Source organism: Peromyscus eremicus, chromosome 2 (assembly GCF_949786415.1).
Source record: "Peromyscus eremicus chromosome 2, PerEre_H2_v1, whole genome shotgun sequence".
NCBI lineage: Eukaryota > Metazoa > Chordata > Mammalia > Rodentia > Cricetidae > Peromyscus > Peromyscus eremicus.
Genome location: NC_081417.1, coordinates 156254635 through 156275832, shown reverse-complemented (window position 1 = coordinate 156275832; position 21198 = coordinate 156254635). Strand labels below are relative to the sequence as shown.

General features: G+C 51.7%; 1 protein-coding gene across 1 annotated transcript; it reads left to right on the top strand.

The window, feature by feature from the left end:
- The first annotated feature begins 12037 nt into the window (after nucleotides 1-12037).
- Agtrap (angiotensin II receptor associated protein) lies at nucleotides 12038-20888 on the top strand. The gene is made up of 5 exons (XM_059255366.1): nucleotides 12038-12186; nucleotides 16600-16634; nucleotides 18261-18366; nucleotides 19006-19201; nucleotides 20370-20888. The coding sequence occupies exons 1-5, from the start codon at nucleotides 12160-12162 to the stop codon at nucleotides 20486-20488; spliced, it is 483 nt and encodes a 160-aa protein (XP_059111349.1). The 5' UTR covers nucleotides 12038-12159; the 3' UTR covers nucleotides 20489-20888.
- The last annotated feature ends 310 nt before the right edge of the window (nucleotides 20889-21198 follow it).

The window sequence follows — 21198 nt, the reverse complement described above, 5'->3', positions numbered from 1 at the left end:
CTCACTACACAGCTCTGGCTGGCCTGGAACTCACCATGTAGACCAGGTTGGCCTGGACCTCCTCTGCCTTCCAAGTGCTGGGATTAAAGGTTTGCTCCATCATGCCCAGCTCAGGATGCTTTCTTTGGTTGCTCCAAAGTGCACTTCACAACAGGCATAGTGGCGTGCGCCTTTAATGTCAGCATTTGGGAGGCAGAGGCAGGCAAATCTCTGTGAGTTCAAGGCCAGCCTGGTCTACAGAGCGAGTTCCTGGACAGCCAGGGCTATGTAGAGAGACCCTGCCTCAAACAGATAAACAAACAAAAACAAAGTGCACTTCACAAAACCAAGTCACGGCTCTGAAGAAGCGTGTGGATTCCCAGGCTGAGGCAGAGCTGGAGGAGCATGTGGCTGCACAGCCACAGGTTTGTGAGAGCAAAAGCAAACCCTGGTGTGGAGCTGAGCAGGGGCTAGTAACTGCCTCAAGGACGCTCTGACAGATCCCCACTGTCCCCAGACGGGGACATTTTTCCTGGACTCTGTCTGGCAATATGAATGGTGGTTTCCATGGCTGGTGGAGAGGGACTAAGGGGGCTATTTCAAAGGAAAATGACATCAACTGCCCTTTGAGGAGGTCTGATTCCAAGGCCACACCCTTTCTCCTGCTGAGATAGTGCAGAGTCCCTCCTCAGCCTCCTTCAGTCTTCCCCAGACTCCCTCTGCAGCTGCTGACAATGAGCATCTATGTAACCTGCAAGGAGCATGTCTAGAAAGTAAGGAACCGCCGGGCGGTGGTGGCGCACGCCTTTAATCCCAGCACTCGGGAGGCAGAGCCAGGCGGATCTCTGTGAGTTTGAGGCCAGCCTGGGCTACCAAGTGAGTCCCAGGAAAGGCGCAAAGCTACACAGAGAAACCCTGTCTCGAAAAACCAAAAAAAAAAAAAAAAAGTAAGGAACCAGGAGCCCTGGGTGCCGGGAAAGTGGGGTCTTGAGAGGCCAACAGCTGAGGCTCCTTTGAAGGTTCTGGGGGCTGGACTACAGTAATCCTGGCCCTCCATGGCAGACTTCATGCTCACAGACCATAGTGAGTGTGTGCTTACAGGCCGTAGATATTGTGTGCACACAGAAAAGCGGTGGTCAGGGTGAGCAGGCTGCACACAGCACAAGGGGTTACACTGCAGGGAGTGGGTTTCCAAATCCCCAGGAGAGCAGGTGATCTGGGGCAGATCTATGGTCAAACCACCCCTGGTTGCGAAGGCTGAGCATCACTTGGGAGTCTGGTAGAAGCACAGAACCTTGGGCCCCACTCCGCACCTACTGTAGTCACAGGAGTGGGCCCCGGCATCGGGCTTCTAACACATTCTTCAGAGTACTCATGAGTGTGATGGGTGTGAGGGCCACAGACGGAAGACTGATGCAGTGAAGGGACATTTGGACAATTCAGCACTCTTGCATTCACTATGGCTCGGCAACTCTGAGGTCTGTTTCCTGGCAACTTACCAGCGAGGACAAACTCCACATTCCAAGGCCTACCTCCTGGGCTGTCATTGGCTCTGCTTAGAAGACACCAGGTAGGGCTCCTAGGCCTGGAGCCTCCATCATTGGACTTTTGTACTCTTGGAAAATTCCTTGGAGGGTTGTAGCTCCTCCTTGAAATGTGGGAGTGACTAGGGAGGGGTACTATGCCTTGGTTTATTGATGCCATATTGCATGTATTCTCTGAGCTGTAAATAAAGGGGTGACCATTGCTAAGCCACTTCTTGACCTTGTTCTTCCAGGAAATGGTCCATCTGGCTGGCAGGGAGTATTGCCAGAGCCTTGAGAGGGGACCCTAAGCCTTGTATTTCCATTGTCATTTCCTATTTATTTGATTTGGTTGAGGGCTGCTCTGAGCAAGCAAGGTGAATGTGGTTCTTCCCTCACCTGGACCTCACCCATCACTCAGGTCCTTCAGTTGGGTATTGAGGTCTGCAGGGTTGGAGCAGCTGGGGTGCCCAAGGGGACTGAGAGTGCTGGTCACCACAGGCTGACATGCAGCAGCTGCAGCAGACACCTGCTTCAGTGTGGTGCAGGACAAAACACTGTCAGACCCCACAGGGCCTGGGAAGGCTCAGATGCCATCTTTTGGAAAGCTTGTAAACTATTTGTGGTGGCCTGGTTTGTACCTGAGAGAATATCTTATCTGGGTACCATTCCTGCCAGTACCACCCCAGTCTGCTCACTGGGTCCTCTCAGGTCTGGTCATCCAGAGCAGTTCTGACTCCAACAGCAATGGCTTTGGTATCCCAAAGTCAAGGCTGAGCCCAGATGTAGGCAGACTTTTCTTTCCCACCAGTCAATTCCTAAATAACCACACAGAGACTTAATAATATTAAATATAAATGCTAGGCTGATAGCTTAGGCTTGTTTTTAGCTAGCTCTTACAACTTAAATTAACCCATTTCTATTCATCTATGTGCTGCCCCAGGCTCATTTACCTCATCTATGTACTTCCCATCCTGCTTGCTCTGCATCTCATGGTGTCTCCTCCAACTCTACCCTTCTCCCCAGCATTCTTTCTGCCCTGAAAATCCTGCCTAGCCATTGGCCAATCAGCTTTTTATTAACAATGAGAGCAGTATGTCTTCACAGTGTACAGAAGGATTATTCCACAGCACCCAGACACTTTTGGAACCTGATACCCTTGCAAGGCTTCTCTGACCAGCTGTGCAGAGTGGATGGGGACTAGCTTTCCCAAACCTGGGGTTTCTTAACCGTGAGCCCTTGCCAGCCAGCTCCAGACACCTTGGGTTTCTGAACCCACAGGGCCTTTGGCTCAGTGTCTCTAGAGTGCTCTTGGGATTCAGCCTGTTTAGGATTGCAGAGTCCAACACCAGACCTCCCTTTCTGTGCCCCTGCCCAATGAGCCAAGATACTCCAGCTGAGGGTGGTTCTAGGGGACCAAATCCAGAATGTCCCCTTCCTACAGACATCAAAGACCATGCTCTCTCTGTCCCAGCTCTTCAGTTCTACCATTAGGTGGCATGGAAGCAGATACTGTGTGCCAATAAAATTTTATTGACATAGAGGAGCAGTGGCCGGGATATGGTCTATAGGCTGTAGTTTACTCAGCTTCACTCCCCTCTAGTCAATGGCCGGGGGAAAGGCCTATAGTTTTCTAATACGCTCTCTGTCTTGACATGCCAACTGTTTTTAAGATATCAGTGGCCCTGAGCTAAAGGACCAAGGCCAGACAAATCTGAGGCCACGAGAGTGTCAGCAGCCTAGATACAGGCCTCAGAGGTCAGGTGGCTGCACTGCAACAGATCTGTTGGCTTGCTAAAGAAGCAAAAGCAAAACTAGGCCTGATGGCTCAATGCTTGCAATCCCAGCACTCGGGTGGTGGGGGATCAGAAGTTCAAGGTCACCTTCGGCTATATAATGAGTTTGAGGTTAGCCTGGACTTTGTGAGACCCTGTCTCAAAACAAAAAATCTGAAAAAAAAAAAAGATAAAATAAAAACCAACAGGTATTTATAGTCACATACTTTTAAATGGCTATATGTTTATATAGCGTACATATATGTATCTGTGTATACATATCAACACACACTGCTTTGCTTTATTTTAAGCATTTGGCTGTCTAGTCTGTGTGGACTGGCAAGCCCACAATCTGTAGAACAGGCTGGCAGGCCAGAAACTGAGGCAGAAGTTACTGCTGCCTGAGGCCAGATTTCTTCTCTGAGGCCTCCATTTTTGGTCTTAAAGCTTTCAACACACACACAAAAAAATCTGCCCATCACAGAGGCTTCCAGAGTTTAGCTCCCCAGCCTATCACGACACCTGGACATGTGACAGAGTTTCTCTGACAGGCAGTGCAGGTCTGAGCTTCTTTGCTCTGTCAGCCACCCCAAGCTTTGGGTGGCGCCAGCGGAGATGCTATTACCCGTGTGGGCTCCTGCACCTGGAGTGCCCAGGACATGAAATCCCAGTCAGGGCTGGGATGGGCTGAGGGCAGAGTGAGTGGGTAGGAAATGACTAAACATTTTGTTCCTTTTCTATCTTTATCTTCCTCTTATCCCTGCACCACACACGTGGCATACCCTCCCAGGTGCATGCGGGGGACCAGAAGCGGGATGCCTGGGCTCTTTGGATCCTTGCGACTGGTCAGTGCAGCTTTGTACATGTGGTCCTGGACTGCCTTCGCGTGTCCTCAACTTTAACCTTATGGCAGGGCCTGGTACAGACAGGGGATGCACTCTTGCAAACCCAGCCGTGGCTCCTCTTTGTTGAAGGAAGCTCCCACCCTCCATGCAACTGAAAATGCTGAGAACTTCTTTGTAGAGAAGAGAAACTGAGCCTGTCAGCGGTGGCACACGCCTTTAATCCCAGCACTTGGGAGGCAGAGGCAGGCGGATCTCTGTGAGTTTGAGGCCTGGACTACAGAGTGAGTTCCAGGGCAGGCTCCAGAGCTACGCAGAGAAACCCTGTCTCAAAAAACCAAAAAAAAAAAATTTTTTTTTTTTGAGACACAGAGAAATACAAGTCTCTTCTCCAGAGTGAGACCAAGAGAGTAGGTGGTGGAGCTGGAGGCTTTACTGGAGTCTGACTCTAAAGCCAGATCCTCTGTCTGTAAGCCGTTGACCCTCTCAAACGGCACCAATTCACTAAGCGCCTACTTGGAGCAGATCACTGACACATACCCACCACTCCCCAGTAACCCCGAGTCCCACCTTCCCCCACAGGCTTCACCAGGGGCTTCCTCCTGGGAGGCGCTTTCTACCTGGTGAGATGTGAAGGCCTCCTTCCCACTTCCTCATTCCTCCCTTATCTCAGGCTCCAGCATCATACCACACTGTGCAAGGAAGGTAAACTGCCTAGAGACTGTGGCATCAGATACAGGGAAAACAAATACCCAGAGAAACTGGTGGCTAGTGGGCATCTTGGGGTGGTAGGACCAGGGTCACAGCCGTCCTTGTGTGTATGCAGACAAGGCCCTCAGATGCTCCCAGAAATGGAAATTCCAACACCATCCGTGCAGAAAGATGGGAGGCCAGACAGAGGAGAGGCTGGGGCCTGGGATCCTGAAGCTTGGCAGAAACTTTACAGGCTAAGGGAGGTTGGAGGAGCAACCAGCCTTCAGGGAGGGCTTGGTACAGGGGCAGGGATGCCAGTCAGACAAGATGGTCAGGACAAAACACAGGGAGAACAACACATCTAAGCACACACATATATTCATGTACACAAGCATTCACATACATGTACACACACATACACACACACACACACACACACACACACACACACACACACGCACACACAGGAGCATGGGCACCTAATAAAAGGGAGCACCATAGAACAAAGAACTGGAGAGCAGGCCTCCTTCCTCTAGGGCAACAGCCTCTGTGTCTGCTTTCCTGATGGAGGATTTCCTGGAATGCAGAAGGGCAGAGGCAATTTCCCCACCTGCCTTTTCCACCAGGCCTTGGGGTGGGTCCCTCACTGTCTGACTTGAATGCTCCGGTCCCTGGAGGGACCTGATTGCTAGATGACTGGAGAGGCCCCACCGGTGGAAGCCTCACTCCTGGTGATATGAAACTGCTTTGGCTAAACTGCACTGACTCCGCCCTCGGACCCACAACATAACTAACAGCAGGACCATCGCCTGGTCTCTCCACCTTCACATTGCCTGCCTCCTCGCTGTGGCTCACCTGCTCCCTTCTGCACGAAGGCACACAAATCACCCCAGGATAGCCTATCTCTCTCTTCCCTTTTATGAAACAAAGACAGGAGTAACCCAGGTAGCTCACTGTCAGCTTTATTTTTTAGATTATTTTCTTTTATGTGTACCAGTGTTTTGCCTACAAGCATGTACATACACTGCATGCATGCCTGGTGCCCAGGAAGGTCAGAAAAGGATCCCTTGGAGCTAGAGTTACAGATGGTTGTGGGGTGCTGGGCACCAAACCCAGGTCCTCTGCAAGACCAGCAACATCTCTCTGGCCCCTCACTATCAGCTTATTATACTGTCCTATTCCAGACTCTCCAAGAGGCATCTAAAATGTCTCTTTCAGGGGTTCTGATGCGCCCTCTTCTGGCACCCTTGGGCACTGCACACACATGGTGCACAGACATACTGGTAGGCAAACACCCAGGCACATAAAACAAAAATAAAATCTGAAGGGGTTGGGGATTTAGCTCAGTGATAGAGCGCTTGCCTACCAAGTGCAAGGCCCTGAGTTTGATCCTCAGCTCCATAAATAAATAAATAAATAAATAAATAAATAAATAAATAAATAAATAAATGAAATCTTAAAACAACAACAAAGGGCAGCTCTGCCTAACCATCCACGCTTTCTCCAGTCCTGTCAGACCTGAGGCCAAGAAACCCAGAGCCAGTGTGTCTATGAAGATTAGTACGGTAGGGAAGGAGACTGAGTCCAGTGGAGTCCAATGGCAAGGCATCCCCTGTGCTGCTGAGCAGCAGGACTCTGCCCTCTAGGCCCTTCTCAGAGAGGCTTCTTGTCGGTCCCCACTTCCTCACAGGCATGTGTGCCCTTTGATGGAGTTTGGGTTTATGTTCTCTGCTGTTTCTTCCAGCTTGGCTTGTCCACTTGGGAAAGGAACCGGCTGGGACTCACATCCCAGCTAGTGTCTCCTACCTCACGGAGCATAGCTGGAGTCATTTTAAAGCCTTTTCCATTTGGAGCCTTCTGTAAGCCCCGCATGTCTTAGACCTGATATCACTGCCCCATTTAGGGTAAGTGACTCACTCAAGGACACAGACACCCAGGGGAAGAGGGACAGGGGTGGGGCTGGGAGCTGGGAAAGCAGCAGGAATTCAGGCCTCAAAATTCCCAGTGCAGAGAATGTTCCCATACCTTACACAGCCTTGAAATTTGTTCTATAAACTTAGGAGACTGTTAACCAATAATTTAAGAAATTATGAAAAAAAATCTCCAGTGCAACACTGTCCCTCCGCGGGGTGAGCCCAGCTCTCTGGCTTGCTGGTAGGAGAGCATCTGGGCATCACTTTCCCACCCAGCATGTATTTAGCCTTCCTCTTCAATCCGGTGGGCATTTCAGTGTGCCAGGAATGACGAAATGCCGACAGACACAATGCTTCCCACGGAGTTGAGGGACAGCAGTATAGTCATTACTGTATGCCAGGAGCTGGGTGGCCGGGCACCCTGCCCAATGACCACATATGATCCTCACAACACTGCTCAGGAGAATCAAAGTTCAAGGCCAGCGAGCTGACTCATGGAGTAAAGGAGCTGACAGGCCGAGGACCTGAGTTTGGTCCCTGGAACCCTTATGGTAGGAGAGAAGTGACTTCTGCAAGTTGTCTCCTCCACACACCTGTGCTGTAGCATTCACACACACACACACACACACACACACACACACACACACAAATGTAGTAAAAATCATTTTAAAATTTATCATATTGAGTTCGAGGTCAGCCTGGAACTCTGTCTCAAAGACAGAGAGAAAGTTAGAGAGAGAGAGAGAGAGAGAGAGAGAGAGAGAGAGAGAGAGAGAGAGAATTTGAACTTAAATTTCAAAAACACATTCACTAAATGGCTGGCTCTGAAGCTTTATGGAATGTGGGGGGCATTATCCTCCCACAGCAGGAGCAGGTCATGGCAGGACTCCGGCTCCTTTGAGATCAGCCAGCTTCCTTCTTTACGCACTCACTGCACGCCACCCCAGCCGCCCTGCTAGCTGGTTCCTCGTGTGTCCCCTCCCACCTCTGGCCTCAGCTCGCCTGGGAGAGCAGCAGGGACTGTCCACAGCCCTGGCCTGGCTCCACCCCTTTCATCCGGGCCTGGCCAGTGTTCTCTGTACAGAGCGACCATGCTTTCATGACATCCAAAAAGCATGACATATACAGTTAATCCGAGGTCTGTACGACACGGGAGCTTTCAGAAACAGAGGCCCAAACATCCAGGGGAGCTGCCTGTTTTTGTGTGAGGTACCTTGAAAGCACACAGTCATGTAGGGATGTGACGGGAAAGCCTCTGATCTACAAACTAAGGAGGCCCTGCAGGGCCTGTCTGCTTAGCTGCTTCTTGGCTTCTCTGCAGCATTCCTCCTTCTGCGTGTGGGGCAGACCCTACATTGCTTTCTTTCTTTGTTTGTTTGTTTGGGGGTATCTTAACTGCTTTTCTATTTTTCTAATTAATTAATTTGTGAATTTTTTTTTTCATTTTATATACCAACTGCAGTTCTCCCTCCCTCCCCTTCTCCTGTCCCCCCACCACTTCCTCCCCATCCACTCCTCATGGAGGAGGTAAAGCCTCCCTTGGGGAGTCAACACAGGCTGGCATATATAGTTAGGGCAGGACCAAGCCCCTCCCCCCTACATCAAGTCTGAGCAAGGTATCCCACCATAGGGAATGTTTGATTGCTTTTCTATTACTATGAAGAGACACCAGGACCAAGGTGACTTAGAAAATGTTTACAGGGGCTCATGGTTCCAGAGGGTTAGAATCCATGCCCATCATAGTGGGAAGCATGGCAGTAGGTAGGCAGGCATGGTGCTGGAGCAGCAGCTGAGAGCTCACTCTTGACCCACAAGTTGGGAAGAGAGAGAGAGAGAGAGAGAGAGAGAGAGAGAGAGAGAGAGAGAGAGGGAGAACTGGGAATGGTGTGGACTTTTGAAACCTCAAAGCCTGCTCAGTGACTTCTTCCAACAAGACCACACCTCCTAATCCTTCCCAAACAGTTCCACCAACTGGAGACCAGGCATTCAAACATAAGTCTATGGGGACTTGCTGTGGATTATGCTCATTGTTAATAATAAAGGTGATTGGCAGATAACTGGGCAGGAAGAGATTGAGCATGCAAGAGCCAGACTAGGAGAATTCTGGGAAGAGGAAGGGTGGAGTCAGGCAGATGCCAGCCAGCCACTGAGGAAGCAAGATGTGTAGAAAATGAGGTAATAAGCCATGAGCCATGCGGTAAAGCATAGATAAGAAATATGGGTTAATTTAAATGTAAGAACTAGCTAGTAATAAGCCTGAGACACCAGCCAAACATTTATAATTGATATAAGCTTCTGTGTGTTTATTTGGGACCAGGCAATCAGGACAGAAAGGCTCTGCCTCCGTTACATGGACCATTCTCATTTAAACCACCACAGGGGAACAGGGTTTCATTTAGCCAGGCTGGCTTTGAACTCCTGACTCCTTCTACTTCCACCCCTTGAGTGTATGTGTGTTGGTGTTGAAATTCATGGCTCCATGCATACTAGGCAAATGTATTATCACTGAACTACAACCTAACCCTCAAAAATAGGCTACAGAAGGCTAGAGAGATGCTTCAGCAATTAAGAGTGCTTATTGCTCTTGCAGAGGACCTGGGTTTAGTTCCCAGCACCCACATGGCAGCTAACAGCCATCTGCAACTCCAGTTCCAGGGGATCAATGCCTCTTCTGACTTCTGCAGGCTCCTGCATACACATGTGCATATATATTCACTTAGGTACACACACACACACACACACACACACACACACACACACACACAGTTAAATAAATAAATATTAAAAAAAAAAAAAACAGGCTAAAGGGCCAGGGAAATGGCTATGTGGTTAAACTCACTTGCCACACAAGCATCTTTAATCCCAGGATCCCTACAGAAAATGGGAGTCGGAGAATGGAGAATCACCCATAATCTAGCCTGGTGTATTCAGAAAAAACAAAAGACACCCTACCTCAAAAGCAAGGTAGGAATGTGAGGATCTACTCAAGGAAGCAAGTCCTCAGACCTCTACATAGGGGCCGTGACGTGCATGCCTACATATAAACATACAAACTAAATAAACATAATTAAAAATACAACATTACAGGATGTATGGAAATATCACAATGAACCTTGTTAGTGTGTATAATTTTTATATCAGTTAAACAAACATATAATAAACCATAATTAGACAGATGTAAAAGCACATGCCTGTAATACTTGCCCTTAGGAGGATAGAACAGGGCACCCTCAAGTTCAGGGCCAGCCTGGGCTACATTGAAATACTCTGCCTAGGAACAAAAACAGAATACCTGTCCATTACAATGGCAGACTTGCAGCTGGCCTTCCTCCTGGGCTGAGGGCTATGGTTTTTGATTTTTTTTAAATAATTTATTTATTCTTATTTTATGTACATTGGTGTTTTGTCTACATGTACGTTTGTGTGAGGGTGTCAGATCTTGGAGTTACAGACAGTTGTGAGCTGCCATGTGGGTGCTGGGGATTGAACCCCAGGCCTCTGGAAGAGCAGTCAGTACTCCTAACCACTGAGCCACCTCTCCAGCCCCCGAGGGCTGTGTTTTCAAACTGGGCTTTAAACTAGGCCTGGGTGCCCCCCTGAGTCTCCCCTCATCTACTTAGAAAAAAAAAAAATCCTTCCTTCCTATCTGAGGAGCTGTGGTCTGGATGTTGCCATGTGTCCACTCAGGCAGTCCTATAGATTCCCATGTGGCTTCTGTCCTTCTGGAGAGCAGAGCAAGTTGCAGCTGTGCCCTGAGAGGACCCTCACTCAAGAGCCCAGGTAGGGCCAGCTCCTTCTTCTTACAGTCAGCTCAGCACAGCTGGAGGCTCAGCAGGGCAGAGTTTCTGCTAACTGTCCAGATGGAAGGTTCTCAAACGGATGGTATGCCAGTAAGCAGACTCCAGGTGGCTGGCTTCTTGCACATTGATGGTACAAAAGCTTGTGTGCATCGGCCATGTAGAAAGCGCCAGGCACAGACAGCTCAGGTCACATAGGCTCTGATGACATCATCCTTTGTCCATGTTGGGGATGGAGGTGTAGTAAACAGATACTAAGACACTGAGCCCTGATGTCCTCCTTTCTAGACAAGATCTCACTCTGTTGCCCAGGTTGGCTTTGACCGACTGGGCTCGAGGAATCCTCCTGCCTCTGCTTCCCTAGTGGCTGAGACTATTCAGCCACCAGCTTGAAAGCCCTTTTTCTTGACTTCAGTCTCCTCTTTTCCCTTACTTACCCAGGCTTCAAAACCCTGGATGGAAAGAATGAACAACTCCCGAGTTGTCCTCTCAGCTCCACACTCACGGTGTGGCATGTACCCACCCACCCCGCGAAATAAACAAGTAAATAAGAAATAAACATGGCATTACTTTGTAAAGCAGGCTTTGAGCTCATGGTGTTCTTCTTGCCTCAGCCTCCCAAGTGCTGTTATTTACAGGCCTGACCTACCATACCTGCTTTCACCTTTTTCTTTTCTTTTTTTAAAATGTATTTTATGAGCTGGGTGGTGGTGGCACACGCCTTTAATCCCAGCACTTGGGAGGCAGAGGCAGGCGGATCTCTGTGAGTTCGAGGCCAGCCTGGGCTACCAAGTGAGTTCTAGGAAAGGCGCAAAGCTACACAGAGAAACCCTGTCTCGAAAAACCAAAAAAAAAAAAAAAAAATGTATTTTATGGAAATCCAATATGCTTGAAGAAGAAATTTAACACAGTAAGAACGGGGCTTTGAATTTTTTCAAATTTATTTCTTTTATCTTATGTGTATGAATGTTTTGCCTACATCTATGTATGTGCACTGTGTGTGTCTGGTGCCTGAGGAGGACAGAAGAGAGAGGCTGGATCATATATGTACATGGTTGTGAGCTACCATGTGGGTGCTGGGAACCGAACCCAGGTCTTCTGGAAGAGCAACAGGTGCTCTTAACCACGGAATCATCTCTCCAGGCCTCATCGTTTTCTTTACGGACATGAATTCACCCACGGACTGTCACAAGGATGATGAGGTAAGTACTGTACTAACCCGTGTACAAGGGAGGAGAGAGATGTCCCGGGGTAGACACCAGCTGTTACAACACCAGCAGTTTCTGCCTAGCTGCCCCAGACTCTCCTGACTACAGGTGGTCCTCAGCACGTTTCCACTAGGCAGGCCATTGCCCCCAGGCTGCAGAAATCCCGATTTTCTGCTAGCAGAGCAGCTGCTGCTTGAGGCCTAGGCGGTGGCTGGAGCCTGAGCCTTGAAGCAAGAGCCGGCTGCTAGACGCTGTCTCCTAGCAACTGGCTGCAGTCACGTGGCCGCGCGAGTTGGCCTCACGTGGCTCACCGAGGAGCCACGGTTGGAGCTGGCGCAACGTGACGGGCGGGGCGTGGAAGTTTGTTCCCGAGTTCGGAGCCCAGGAGTCCCCGCGGCCGTCGTTCAGGTGCCCTCCGCCAGGGTCGGGATGGAGCTGCCCGCCGTGAACTTGAAGGTGGCCGCGCGGCCGGGGCGGGCGGGGTTCTGGAGCCTGGGGAACGGAGTTGGAGCAAAAGGGAAAGCGCAGAGCCCAAGGGAGGAGGCAGCAGACGCCGGGAGGGACACCTGGAGACAGAGATAGACAGGGCCACCCCTCCCGGACGTACCCAGGCTGGCACGGGTCCCGGACCGCCCGCGCCTGCGCTCCTCATGTCCCCCAGCAGCAGGACAGAGACACCTCTCCTCCTGAGAGGTCAGACCCCCTCCAGTGCAGTCCCGCTGGGTCCCTCAGTGTGTTGGCACAGGTTAGGAGAAATCCAGTGCCCCCAAACAATTGTTTCTTCCAAATTTCCGCATGCAGCGTCCTTATTTCATAATTAAGAAGCAGGAACTGCAGAAGTTTCTTAAAAGCAAAAAACCCCAAAGCCTATGCCGGGCCCCAGGCAGCGGGGCTGCCTACGGTGTCTTCATTTCCTGAGTTCTTACTCAGTCCTTCTGGTTTGCAACAGAGCTTCGGTCAGAGGGGTGTGAACCTGGAACTAAACCGGCCATCTTGGGCCTTGGTTCAGGTTCCTTAGACTCCCAGGTGTCGAAGCGTTTAGCACCCTTTGGTGGCGTAGACCAAAGGGACCCAAGAGATAGGTGGTAGCAGCAGCAGCGATATAATGCTACAGTTGGGTGATTACACACGGGTTAAGCTGTGACTTGCTCGGTTTCCCATTCCTAAGCTTCTGGCCAGCAGCTGGAGGGAGGCGTAATTGGAGCAAATAGGCTTGGGCGGACCCCTTAGCTGGGGAGAGGTTTACAGCCTGCTGCAGGGGCTTGTTGCTTTAGGTACTAACTGTTGGAGGCAGCCTGGAGGTCAGGCTGTGCCTTACTCTGCTTGAGCCTGCCCTCAATTTAGAGGACAGCGTGAGAGCATTGGAGTAACCCACACCAGATCTGGGGTTCATCCCAGACAGAAACAAATAATAATTATAAAATATAGGAACAGGTGAGAAAAGAGCTGGAGTTTATGGACTATTCATTTTATGTTTTATTCATTTGAGTTAGGGTCTCATGCAGTATACAGGCTAGCCTTGAACTTCCTTTGTAGCTGAGGATGCTCTGTGCCTATCAGGCTCTAAAAGTTGATTGACCTAGACCAACAAAACCAAAGTTAGTCTCAAGTAATCTGATATTAGGAAATGTCAAGCCCCAGAGCTGGGTCTTTGGGGGTTCAAATCCTGACTGTAGCACTTATTTCTTGGGGGAACCCTGGCAATTTACTTGCATGATCAGAGATCAAACTTCTGATCCTCCTGCCTCTGCTTCTCCAGTACTAGAACTGCAGGCCTGTTATGCAGTACTGGGGATGAAACCCAGGGTTTCTTGTCTGCTAAGGACACACTCTGCCCACGGAGCTGTGTCTCCTAGCCTGTGTTGCTTACTGATCTCTGCCCTCCACTGACAAAGCTGAAGCTGTACTCTGTTGTTCTTGTTTTGAGTCAGGGCCATCTAGCTGTGGCTGGCCTAGAGCTCACTATGTAAATCAGGCTGTCTCTGAACTCACAGAGATCTGCTTGCTCTTACCTCCTGAGTGCTGGGATTAAAGGCCTGCACTACACCTGGCCAGAGAAGCTCTATTCTCTTAGATGCAAACCAGTTTAGATCATGCAAGTAAATTGCCAGGGTCCCCCAAGAAATAAGTGGTACAGTCAGGATCTGAACCCCCAAAGACCCAGCTCCGGGGCTTGACATTTCCTGGTATTGGATTACTTGAGACTAACTTTCATTTTGATGGTCTAGGTCAACTTTTAGAGCCTGATAGGCACAGAGCATTCATCACAAGTGTGAACCAGATGGGCTTTTGGGCCCTTGATATGATTGACAAGTCCTGTGTCTCCAGGGATCTTAGCCAGGGCCAATCAGAAGCAAGTGAGCGCTAGAGGTTGTGAAGTAACACTTAGGAAGGACATCCAGTCACTTTTGGGTTTCACAATCAATGACAGGGTTTTTATTGTGTGTCTCAGTGTTGGGGACATACTGAATTATTCATAATCTGAAATTCAGAATGAGCCTGGGTGTTTGGTCGTTTTGTCTGCAAGATCTGTACCCTATGGAGGGCAGCTGGGACATGATGGCTGCCCCTTTCAGCTCCACCCTCTGTCCTTTAAAGACATGCCTGGTGTGCCCAGCTCAGCTGGAGTGGGCTGGGGGGGGGGGGGCAGGTGAAAAGACGCAGTTGCCCCAGGCTCTGTGAAAGAAGTCTGTCCCTAGCTGGGCCCTACCCATGCTCCTCTTGAAGCAAGCAGGGGCTGAGCTGAGCAGCTCAGTCAGACTAGATTTGTGAAGTCTCGGGAGGAGGCAGACCTGGCCCAGGCTGGGGAGCAGTGGGGACGCTGACAGTAGACGTGGACAGTGGTGATGAGGCCTGCTGTGTTGAGCGCTACATCTCTCCTCCTCTGTCCTCCAGAGCCAAGGAGTCACGTATGATTATCCCTGAGGTGCTGAAGAGCAGGGGGCAGTTGTATGAGGTCCGGAGACTTACCCAAGTTCTTATGTGGAGCTAGGATCCTTTCTGTGGCCCATCACACAGAGAGGGCCTGTGTTCCCCATCCAGCACCCAGTGACCCCTGCTGCCCCGGCCTGTTGGCCTTGTCTGGGGAGGACAGGCAGCCTGCTGTGGCTGAGCTCTGTTTTAAGAGTCCTCCAGATCAAGCTGGGCTCCCTTCCTGCTGTGGCCTGGCCCTTCTCAGTTTCTCTTTGAGAAGCCTCTGGTCTCCTATTTCCCTGAGTAAGAGCCAGCAGGGACAGTTCTATGTTCACAGTGGCCACTGGCCCCCCTCCTGTGTACTTCCTGGAAGGGTTCGGCCACTTGGTCCTGTTTCTCCCTGCAGCTTTCTTTGAAGTCATATCTCTGAGGCTTGATTATATTCCCATTACAAAGATGGATAAACTGAGGCAGGAGAGGCTTAGTCCCCCCCCCCCCTTTATTTTAAAACTATGTGTAACAGCCCTGACTATCCTGGAACTCGATTTATAGACCAGGCTGGCTTTGAACTCAAAGAGATCTGCCTTCCTCTTCCTCCTGAGTGCTGGATTAAAGGTGTGTGCCATCATGCCCAGCCTGAGGCTTAGTCTCTTGATAGGTTTCCTTCCCCATGGGTGTCCTGCACTATCACTCACTGCCATGTTCCCTTGAGACATGGTCTCTCATCTAGAGTGAGGCTGACAGCCAACAAGCCCCTGTGAGCCTCCTGTCTCTCGCTGAACTTGGAGCTCACTGATTTGGCTAGACTAGCTGGTCAGTGAGCCCAAGGCTCCTCCTGCAGAGAACCTTCCTGGAGGCAGGTAGGACAGCGCCTGGGCCTTTTCCTGCCTGTCCGCCCTGGTCCAGTGCACTACCGTTGCCCTCAGACTAACTCTGCCATCTGCACCAGCAAAGCTTCTGGCCTCCAGGAAGCCTCGGTCTGGGCCACGCCTTCCTCCCACTCAGAGGGCTGGTCCTGGCTCCCTGCCTCGGCCTGACCGATTCCTTGCTTACCCTTAGCACTCAGGCCAAAAGCCTGCAGCCCGCTCTAGCTGACAGTACCCTGGTTTCGTGCATCTGCCCCTCCTATCTTAGCTCTCTAGGCAGTGCCAGAGGCCAGTCCCGGACCAGGACTGTGACTACAAGGATGCCAAACACAGTGAAAGCGTGCTTTACAATTCCAGGCAGGCCGGAAGGATTTTGTCCTTAACATGGCGTCATACTGTGATGTCTCCTGCAGAGAAGTCTCAAGCTCTCCTCAGTCATCAAACTTGAAATCTGAGCTGCCAGCCACTGCTTTGGACTATCATCTCCCACCTCCCCCCTTACTGTTTTGTTTGTTTTGTTTTGTTTTGTTTTTGTGCGTGTGTTTTGAAACAGGCATAGGTTAGTCTTGAACTCATTATGTAGCTGAGGATGATCTTGAACTTCTGATTCTCCTGCCTCCACCTCCTAAGTGTGAGATTACAGGCGTGCACAACTGTGCCTGACTTAGGCAGTTTATTCAATGTGGGAATTGAACTCAGGACTTCAAGCATGCTGGGCAAGCACTCTGCCGACTAAGCCCTAGCCCTGTCTCCTTACACCTCCCTTCCAGCTCCTGTGGCTGCCTTCACCCCTTATTAGAGATCCCTCCCATTTTCCCATTCAGACTTGTGATTCCAGAGCTCATGCCCCAGGCTCCCCAGAGGAACCCCTAGTTTTGGAAACAGGAAGAGGGAGAGGTGCCTGTTCCTAGCCAGGCTCCTCTTTCTCCTTTACCACAGACCCTTCCTGTTGCTGGAATTTCTTTAAGACATTCGTGAGACCCTTGTAGATGCCAGGCAGGGCTCTCCTGCGTGTTCTGGCATCATAAGCTTTGTGCTGCCTGTGACATTGTATTCGCAGACTTACCCAATCCCTATCCTTGTACCATAGGTTATTCTCCTGGTTCACTGGCTGCTGACAACCTGGTGAGTGACTCTGGGTGTCTGGCTGCATCCAACTGTCTCCTGGCTGTGTGTTGTGTCAGCTGGGGTCTGTGTCCACACTTCCCCAGGGTCAATGTGTATGTGTTCCTGGATCCTGTCAGCCTGGTCAGGTCCCATTCTGCAGTGTTTCAGCCAGTCACAGTTACCAGTCTGTTTGCCCAGGGCTGAGTCTGCCTTCTGTCTGTACTGTGGATCAGCACTGGCCCCTGCAGCAGCACTTACCAACCAAACCCTAGGTGGGGCTGCAGGGCGCAGCTTAACCTTCACTGGCACTTCCCGTCGTGTGTGTGTGTGTGTGTGTGTGTGTGTGTGTGTGTAGCATCCAGGAAGAGTTCTCTGCCAAAAACAAGTCAGGAAACCACATGTGTTTTGCAGGCTTTAAAGTGCGGTGCACATGCCAACAGCTGTGAGTGATGTACACAGTGAAGCGGGGTCACTTTCCCTGAGGTCCCTCATTGGTGACTAGGCAGAGCTCACACCTGCTAAGATAGGAAGACTGGAAAATATCAGGCCTCATCACGCAATGCCAATCCCAGTGTTCCAATCCCAGCCCTGCTGCTGAGTGTCAGGACCCAAGGAAACCCAGGACAAGTCTCACTCAGTACCTGTGGTGCCTCCCAGCTCCCCCCAGCTCTCCAACCAGCACCTGTGGCAACTCCCAGCACTTCTCACCTCACCCCTACCCTAAACCACTCCAGCCCAGGGTCTGGGCTTCCCTTTCCTTCCCCAGCTTCTGGTTCCTATATAAGTCAGCCATTTTTGCTGTATCCTCTCTCGGTTCCTCTCCTGGACCTCTCTGTCTGTTTCCCCTCTCTCCTCTTTTCTCTCTCTTTCCCTTCCTCTCTTGCTCTCCCTCACACCTCTCCTCATGGCCTGGTTCAGCTTGCTGGCCATGTTCAGTCTGGACTCTTTCAGAGGCCTCTGGCTGTTTTCTCCCTCGTATCTACACTAAAACCTTCTCCTCAACCATATCTATGAGCAGCCAGGTCTTCATTTCCATTCACCGAGCAGCTGTGTGACCTGGTTAGTCACCTATTAGGTCTGTGCCTCCGAATCTGTAAAACGAGGCTCCTGAGACCAGCTCCCTCCAAGAGCAGCTGTGAACACCAATGGATTCAGAGTGTGGAGGGCAGTGCAAGGTCCCAGGAAGCGACCCGTGTTAACTGCGATAAGCCAGCTCTAAGTGATGCCAGTTGACCATGATATCCGAAAACTATAGCAGGGAGGGCACTGCTCAGGTCAGCACGGGATCTCAGGCAACACTGAGCTCCAAGAAGACAAGAAAGGGCTGTACATTCAGGAAGACAAAGCTGCAGGGGGCAGCCAGGCGGTAAGGGTGGGGCTCGTGGGAACCCCATAGGCAGGTCAGAAAACTGTTGGGAAGGTTGGCCTGGAGGAGTCACATGATCTGATCTGCTCACTGCTTGCTGTTTCAGGACTGCCTGTAAAGGGGGTGGAGTGACAGTGAGACCTGTACAGAAAAGCTGTGGGTCCCATACTGGCAGGAGAGGATGGAGGAGACTAACCCTGGAGCAGGAGGAAGGAGCTGGGGGAGGGGCGGGCAGCTCAGGGCGGGGACCGCCTGATTGACAGTGTCTCTCAATGCAGGGGCTGCATAGTGTTCTCAGGCTCCTATGCCTGGAGCAACTTCACTGTCCTGGCCCTGGGCGTGTGGGCTGTGGCCCAGCCAGACTCCATTGATGCCATAGGCATGGTGAGTGGGGAGTGGGGGTAGGAGAGAGGGCAGGGAACTGGCTTCATCCATGTGCCCCTCATTGGTCCCAGGCTTCTCTTCCTCATGTCCCACCTTTTTCTGTTCTAAAGCCTTGTATGTAAGCACCCCCCACCCCGGGATGGAGAGCTCCCCACCAAATAGGGTGCAGGTTACAGAACCCCAAGACTGGCTACTCCCAGGCAATCTGACCTGCTTCAGGGTTGTCTTTTGGGGGAAAGGATGTGACTGGGAGGCCTGGACAAGAGGGAGCCAGCCCCCTTACTTTATGAAGTCAGAGTTGACACTGGCTTGAGGTAGGAGGTGCCCAGCTTTTCATATCAAGGCCGCAGCTCCTTAGGAGGACTGCAAAGGGGGCTTTTCTTTGTTTCCTTACATTGTAAACAGATGGTATGGACTCCAAGGGACTGTCCCTCTCAAATTCTGGATCCAGGTCTTGGGCCCCATCATGGCCCCAGTGGCAGGAAATGGGGGTAGGGAATTCTGGGGCAACAGGCTGGAGCCAGATTCCTGTGTCCTGCTCCTAGGCCATGCAGGTGTACCCAGGCGGGTGTGTGTGAGGGAAGCTTGGAGTCTGGGTGCGTGTCAGTGCCCATGATCTCATGGTGGTGTTTCTTGCAGTTTCTTGGTGGCTTGGTGGCCACCATCTTCCTGGACATTATCTACATCAGCATCTTCTACTCAAGTCTTGCCACTGTGGACACTGGCCGCTTCAGTGCCGGCATGGCTATCTTCAGCCTGCTGCTCAAGCCCTTCTCCTGCTGCTTCATTTACCACATGCACCGTGAGCGAGGGGGTGAACTCCCACTCCGTCCCGGTAAGTCCCGCTCTGCTCTGCCTCTCCCTGGTCCTGTGGGCAAGCTCCCAGTCATTGCCGCCGAAGCCTGGGCCCCAGCTGCCGGTCTGGTGTGGGCTGTCCTGCTGTCAGACGTCCCGCAGCCCAGACCACACGTGAAGCCGTGGAGGTGGTCAGCTCCCAGAGGCAGCGGGCGGCCTCTGGTTTGGGCCTGCAGGTGGCTGCAGGGACAACTCCTTCTGTTTCTACCTAGCCCCAGCTCTGGAGCTGTGCTCTCCTGACATGTGGGATGGACCCCTTATGGGCAGACACAGTGCTAGGCAGGCAGCCGTGATGCCGCGCCTGGGCAAACAGGTTTAGTGTTGGGCCAGGGAACCTCTGTGCCCGTCCTCCCACCTCTGGCATAGCCCACACTGTCCTCCCTGGTGGTGGACCAAGCTGTATTCCTGCCCTCCCTGACCTTGTTCTCGTGGGGGAGCTAGGCATGGGAATCCCATGGGAGAGCACTGAGCCAGGGAGAGCGTGGTCTGTGGCTGCCCACTCTGGCTTACCTAAGCACCATTTAGACCTGCCCAGGTGTGGAGGGAACAGATGAGAAGATGAAGGCCCACTGCCCTTGGGACTTGTTCGTGGCCCCAGGACAAACGTGCAGAGGGAGGAAAGTGAGAGACGTGGGGTGCCCTCCATCTTGTCCTGTCCCCTCAGCCCTAACCTTCTGGGTATAGCAACTGTGCCAAGCTCTGGAGCTTCTAGAAGACAGAGATATGTATGGGTTCTTGTGCCTGGCAGAGAGCAGGAGAGAAGTCTGTGGGCCCAGGGGAGCCACCTCCCATCAGGTTCCTGAGCATGTGCTGCTGGGGACTGAGGTGGCACAGCAGCCAGTGGCCACAGACCACAGGACCTGCTACTTAGGGTTGACTCCAGTGTCACCTGCTTCAGGTCACACACTGTCAAATCAGTTCGTCTCTCTGACCCGCAGACTCCTCATCTGCAGATCTGTGCCTCATACAGGACACGAGGATTGGGTGGATACAGCCTGCTAAAGGCTTGGTGTCTAGGCTTTCGCTGCTGCCTATTGTCCTTGGAATCAGGACGCCGAGCACTAGCCATGGCAGAGGGTGGATCCGTCTGTGCGCCGCCGAAGGCCCCGTGGTCTCACTTCCCTATCCTCATGTTCCCTGTCCTCTAGATTTCTTTGGACCGTCTCATGAACATAGTGCCTACCAGACAATTGACACACCAGACTCACCTGCAACCCCCTTTGCAAGCCCAGAGGACAAGGACCAAGCTGCCCCCCGGGGGTACTGAAGCTGCCTCTGAGTCTTCCCGGTGCCCAGCAGGATGCCTGTTACCTCCTTTCTGGACCTACAGTGGAGTGTCCTCCATTCCCTACCATAGAGGTAGCCTGAGTCAAGTGCCTTGGGGGTCAAGATCCTCTGGCTTCCCAGCTGAGAAGAGCCACGTCCTAACTCTCCAGGGAGCAGCTCCCTTCAAGGCACCTGCTAACCCCTGGCTAGAACTGTGATTGCTTTCGTTATGTCCTACTTTGTAACTATGCCATGCCCCTGCTGAGCAGTGCAGAGTGCTGGGGGGCCAGGCCTTACGGGGGGCCAGTGACGGTGGCCTCTCGGGCCCTAAGATGGTCCAGCCCTTCCTAGAAGCTCTGGGAGCTTCTGGTCCTGCTCAGCCTGTCCTGCATAGGAGTAAAATCCCTGTGCGAGTCACTGCCTCATGGCTTGGTGCCCGGGACGCAGGCCTGGAGGGAGTAGATCTGCAGAGCCCCCTCTCAGAGCCCTGGCATTAAAATTCAGGAGTTCTGTGGCTGGGCTGTGTTTGAGCCGTGTTTCGTCTCCCAGCTGGGACCTACCTTGCAGCCCGTGAACCATGCTTTAATCTCAAAGGTGGCCCGGTAAGATGACTCGTGGGGAAGGGCCTTGCCACCAAAATCTGAGTTTGATCTCTGGGACCCGACTCCTGAAAGTTGTCCTCTGACCTTCGCATTTGTACCACGTCACATC